This window comes from Poeciliopsis prolifica, unplaced genomic scaffold, assembly GCF_027474105.1.
Source record: "Poeciliopsis prolifica strain line A6 unplaced genomic scaffold, Auburn_PproV2 SCAFFOLD005, whole genome shotgun sequence".
NCBI classification, from domain to species: domain Eukaryota; kingdom Metazoa; phylum Chordata; class Actinopteri; order Cyprinodontiformes; family Poeciliidae; genus Poeciliopsis; species Poeciliopsis prolifica.
In genome coordinates this window covers 575,538-581,537 of record NW_026562380.1, presented here as the reverse complement: position 1 = coordinate 581,537, position 6,000 = coordinate 575,538, and the positions used below count along the sequence as shown (strand labels likewise).

Below are 6,000 nucleotides of genomic sequence, written 5' to 3'. Positions count from 1 at the left end.
ATGGATTAATGAATTATTACTGATCATAAAAGGATTAAACTACCCTATTCATTATTTCTTAAACCTGAGATCACACCTGAATCGCTGGTAGTCCTTCTCAGAAGCCTAGGTTTTCTCTCTGATGCTCAGTGGTATCTCAAGTATAAGTGATTTAAGGAATTTCTTCTTTTAGGAATTTATTCTTAAATCACTTATACTTTCCTGCTTTATATTACAAAATAAAAATACCACCCTTCCAATGCTGTCAGATATACACTTTACATGTATATTTTTCAGCTACATCCGCTTTGATTCTGTATTTGTGAGCAAGTAGTGAGACTTGTTTTCTGAAAAAAGCATGTCACTAGCTGTAGGAATAATCCAGATTCACTTGGAGTGCATGTTGAACATTCACCTGTTGAAGCCACATGTGACACTTAAGCATGTCTAGACACATCAGAGCCTCAAGAGGACATGTTCAGAGGTGTCAGGGTATTATAAAAGACGAAAAAAACAAAAAACTACTAATCGCATACCACAACAAACTGCTTTGCTGAAACCGGTACTATCAAAATACAAGCTGCAAACGCAGTAAGTCCTATTTCAGCACCGGCAGGAATAAGACAGACAGAAAATTGAATTCTGGCAGCCAAAAATTAGGGGCACAAAACAATTATATTTTTATTCTGACTTAACTTTGATAAAAACAGACACTTGGGTGACATTACAGCTTAAAAACTACCACTTGGTTTCTCTACATTCATGATGCCTCAGCAAGACTCAATGACATGTCTGGTTTGCTGAATTTGACCCAGAATAAACGTAGAGGACTCTTGTTTCATTTATCTCTCTTCCAGCTTTTTTCGTCCCTGTCTCTGATGTGCTGCACACTCTCTCTGACCTAGTTGCATACATACGGTGCATGTAAAGGTCAACCAAGAGGCAGGAGAACATCCTCTGGCTGATATTGCGTGTGTTAATATTTATAAAGCTTAAGCACTTCAGAGGTAAAAGTAAAAATGTTCTCTTGGAGCTGTCTCATGTACAGGCTGGCTGTGTGTATCCAGCATATAAGCTTGCATGTGAAAAAAGACTAAAGCAGTGCAGAAACAGTCAGGAGTTATGTCTTGAGAATAGTGGGAAAAAGAAAAGCCTTTTTCAGCAAGACTCTCTGACTGCACTGTGACAAATAAGCTGTCTAAACATAGCATGCTGAAACAATTATTTTGTAAATGTTACATTGGTAATCAGCATTTTTATACTCAGCCATACAGGAATAAATTGTGATATATTTTTTCTCTGCAGTGATGACAGTTTTCAAGCCAAAGCCATATATTTCCTGTTTTCCTTTCAAAAGTAGTGATTTTTTTTATTCTGCTCAATATGACAACTGCATAAGTAAAATAGGACATTTTACATACTGAAGAACTGAGCAGCTGATGGAAAGATGGCATTAAGGAATCAGGTCAGAATGAACTCCAGTATTAACTTTAATATGTTTAAAGGCCATTTTTCATCATTTAACAACTTTTCTTTGTTTTATTCACTTCCATGTTAAACAAATTAACCAAGCACAAGTCAACATATATCTCCCTAAGAATAATGATATTACGTACATAATATAAAACTTGGGGACATGTGAGACGACCCTCCCAGGACGAAAACACTGACACTCATGGGAGTTCAAAAGGAGAACATTTACATGCTGTTTTGTCCAGGGAAAAGCAGAAAATCTGAATAAATATTGCATAAGAACAGCAGTCTGGAGACCTATCAAACCAGTACCCTATCTAGACATTTACAGAGCTCTATGGGGAAACCAGTCAGTATTTGATCAAATGGTGAATGGCTACTCATAAGATTAAAAAATGCTAATAATAAAAAAAAAACCCTCGAAAGTCTTGTTGAATGGAGACATGTTTCCATGGGAACCACATCATTTTTTTTAAGATGATGTCATAGTTCCACCTGTCTCTCATCTGAAAGTCAAAATTACTTCATAAAATTGTCCTACAGTAAATTTTAGACTAACTAAATAACTTTCATTCAATTGATGTACAACTTAACTTAATAACATTTAACTTTGTCAAATGACAGAGCAAGCAGTAACACCCAAAGCTATTTAAAATTAAATTTCAAATTTAATTAGGTCCTACACATATGAAGCTTTCACTGGGAGTCCAAATTTCAGAAGCTGGTCTTCTGGGATTTGGTTGACTCTAACACTGATATGCTTGAGGAAGTGGATGTTGGTTGAACGTATACGTTGATGCAGGTGTATGTTCATAAGGTGAAAGTTCACAATGCTCTTTGTGTTGATTTGTTGCTTATTCTCCACAGGGTTCTGAAGCTCATTTAAAATCCTGTCTTCGTAAAAGACAGCCCACAGTCTCTGCCCAGTGGGAGGCTCGATCAAAGGAAACACTGGTGTCACTTTGGGGAGCGGTATTTGGTCAAGCACACAAATACGTTTTTTTTTTTTTATTTAATAGTAAAAGGGCATACAATTCTATACTTCAGTGCTTTGTACATGCACACTTCTACAATCCAAACTGGTTTCTGGTTGCAGCTTTGAAATGGCTTCTACTCATGTATGAAAGGAACAATTTTCTATCCAATTAACTTGAGGCAGCAACGTAAACATGATTATGTTTCAGCTGTGTATTTACTCCCACTGTGACCTCTACATTAAGTCAGTGAAGCATTTGGATATTTGCATGAGGAGAGAAACAATGTGGTAGTAATCTTATAGTTCTTTCTATTTTAGTTTTAGCTTAATTTGAGCTCAGTGTTTTCATTAAAATGGTAACATGTAAAAATCCTGGCATTATTTTTTTACTCTGAGAGCATATTTTTCTCAAAGGGATTTTATTCTAACATTTGCATTTTAAGATGAAATTATTGAAATTAATGTGTGGATACAACTATGTGTATCTGAAGCATTGTTTTTATTAAATGATTGCTTAAGAATCTCCCAATTAATGGGAGCTCTACATGGCTGTCAAGTTACAATTTGATTATAAACAATCCGGTTTTGGTGACACTTTAATGTACATAATTATTTTTCTGTCTTCGGTTAATTCTAATAATACCACACTAGAAATACGACACCACAAAGCTCTGTGTTTATTTTTGGTCGCAACCTATCACATCCATCTTTTTTTCCTTCAGTGTTGTACCAGTTCGTCCTTTACGTGAACTGACTCAAGGTCTAATTCATGGATTATAAATTCAAGATTTAATTAGGGAGGAAGACTTTCATGACCAAAATTAAATACAGATCACGTTACACAACTTGTTTTAATTTCATGGCTTTAAAATGATCAATAATTTTTGAACTGACTGACTTGGAACCTTTCAGTATCAAACAGTTTTTCAGCTTTACTCTGTGTTTTTGACTTTTTTTTACAAATGAAAGTAAAAAAAACAAACAAACAAACAAACCCAAAAAAACAAAAAAAAAACAATGCCAGATTCCGTTTGCGTTAGTGAGATAATAATTAGATGGTTGAAAGTAATCCGGATTACAAATATAGTCTGAATAGTTTGTTCTGTAATCAAGATTTTCTGATTATAAAACATTAAAATACAATAATTGTAAGCATGATAGGATATGTGGCGCTTGACTGCCAAGGAAACCACATGAACACACTAAAACGCTAAACAAATCTACAAAATGAACACACACAGGAAAACAATCAGCATAATCTACCGGTGTTGATGGTAAGAGCATGCTGTTTCAGTTTACATTAAGTGAACATTAAGTTTAAATCCAGCAGGTAAAAAAAAACAACAAAAAAACAACTAAAAGCATAGCTAAATTCAAGATTTTCCAAACTGAGTTAATGCCACCTGCTTATTTGAATAGATCTGTGCAGAAAACTGCTTACATAATATGAAAAAATGTGAACTACTTCAGAGTGAAAAGTAAAATACTTAACACATTTAACTTTGTTCTGAATGCAGTCAAAGAGCAGAGCCATGCGACATCCTGAGCAAAACGTTTTGTGTTTTCTATTTTACAATATAATGAGATTTACTAAGACCCATCACAAAGTTGGAGCTTGTAGTTCAGGTGTAAAATTTTGATATTACAAGGAATTCATCTACGGTGAGTTTCAAAGAGCTGTAAGTTTATTTCTCTGAGCTGAGGGGAGTTAGATATTGTATTTTACATCTGCTGTGTGTAATATGAGCAATAAAAGAACTGAGTAATAAAACTGCAAAGTGAGCAAAGATTCCAGGATCACCTTTAATGAAACTTTTAAACCCTTCATATAACAGGAGCTTTACTGCATCATATAAAGCAAGAAAAGAAAATCTCTCAGGTATTTATGCTTGCAATCACTTTGAACTGTGAAATGTGGAGGAAACATTGAGACGTCACACTATATTATGAGACAACGTAGTTGGGAAGGCCATAGAGAATACAATTGTAGGCTGCTGGGGTGAGAGCTGAAGTGTGATGAACCTTGTATTCCTTTGAGTCAATGATGAGATCTTGATCTGCAAAAAGCAAAAAGTGTCTGGTAATGGAATGATGATGTAAAGTATTTTTCTGAAGTCAAGACATATATACAGTAGAAATAAAAAAAGGTCTGTAGAAAAGATGGAAAAAAAATAAAACTCTCAGAAAGGATTTCAAACAATTTGAAATGTAAAAAACATTTATCCCCAACAATTCATCAGGGAAAAATATGTAAAAGAGTGCGTGGACATGCTTGAATGGATACTTGGTTGAACTACATTTGGATGCAATCCCAGCTTTTAGCAATTGTTGATAAGAAGTTTTCAGCATCTAACACCTTAAATTTGCATCCTCTCCTCTACAAATGTTTTTTAAAAATTTTTGTTATAAATACCAGAATGGCCTTACCTAAAACTTAAAATGTCTTTATTTTGTTGATTTGAAGGTATGTATTTTTATTTATATTCAAAGATTTTTGTTTTTTCAAATTAAAGGCACAAAGAGTTTTGAAATGATTAATCAAGGTTGTTTTTTTGCCAGAATTTTGCAGATGTCTACAGATTTTTTTATACTTTGTGAATAAAAATGCATTGGTGTGATGCACAAAAAAATCATGAACTAATAGACATGACGGTGTGAGGCTGACTGAGGTTGAGAGTGGAGTGCACAGTACCATATGTTTCTGTGACCTTGCGATGTGGCATGTCGGTGTGCTTCCTTCTCTTCAAAGCATGGATGGCATGGCCAGAGGTCTCTTTGACCCTCAGCATATCTGCAACAAACAATGACACAAACTATGGAAAAACTCTGGAAGGAGAGAACAAAACTATGTGAACGGTAGAACCCAAAAACCTTGAAAAAGACTTCTTGAAATGTTTTTTTTTTGTGGTTTATTTAAAAGTAGAGATAGAGTTTTCTGAGGGAGAATTTGCCAATGCAGCAAAATCTGAATTTATTTAAACGTGCTGTTTGTAACAATTATAAAAAGTTTTTTTTACATATTTGTTAAAACTCTCGCCATGTTGTTATGAGACAGATAATCTGTGAAAAAAATCTAAATCCTTAACCTTTTTCCTGAGCTGCTATTGTCATCTGAACAAATGTATTACTCCTGAATTGTTCCGACCAAGCTAGAGCTAGCCTGAACGTCTCAGCGCTGTCAATCAATCTCAGGTATTCACTGCTAATAGCAGAGAAACAATTCATTGTCACAGGATAACCGTTTATCCACCATCATCAGTGGTAATGCTAACAATGGGGGAGTGGCAGGAAAATGAGCAGCGTTACATGCAGGGGTGATTGACAGCGCTAAGACACACCTCCTGGCTGTGATTGGTAGTTTCTAGATAGCACTGGGAACACTGGGAGAAGGCAAAGGGGTTACATTTTTTCTCAGACTCCTACCTCACACTCCTACTATAATTGTCACAACATTATAGCAGTTAGCGCAACAGTTTTTACTAATTTTAACCAGGCGTCCCAATAAATATGCAATAACAACACTGATTAGCTGCAACCTAATTCTGAAATCCTCCTCATGGGTGTGTGCAGAG

At 35.1% G+C, this 6,000-nt stretch overlaps 1 protein-coding gene across 3 annotated transcripts in view; it reads right to left on the bottom strand.

Annotated features, from left to right (window-relative positions):
• Positions 1 to 4,221: 4,221 nt before the first annotated feature.
• The window catches only part of LOC129359969 (cilia- and flagella-associated protein 46), a 47,964-nt gene continuing 46,185 nt past the window's right edge, over positions 4,222 to 6,000 (bottom strand). For all 3 annotated transcript variants that reach the window (XM_055029976.1, XM_055029974.1, XM_055029975.1), the window contains 2 exons: positions 5,121 to 5,219; positions 4,222 to 4,485 (listed from right to left, as the gene is read on the bottom strand). In XM_055029976.1, the coding sequence (XP_054885951.1) occupies positions 4,373 to 4,485; positions 5,121 to 5,219 (212 nt within the window). In that variant the 3' untranslated portion in view covers positions 4,222 to 4,372. The remainder of the gene's footprint in view (positions 4,486 to 5,120; positions 5,220 to 6,000) is intronic.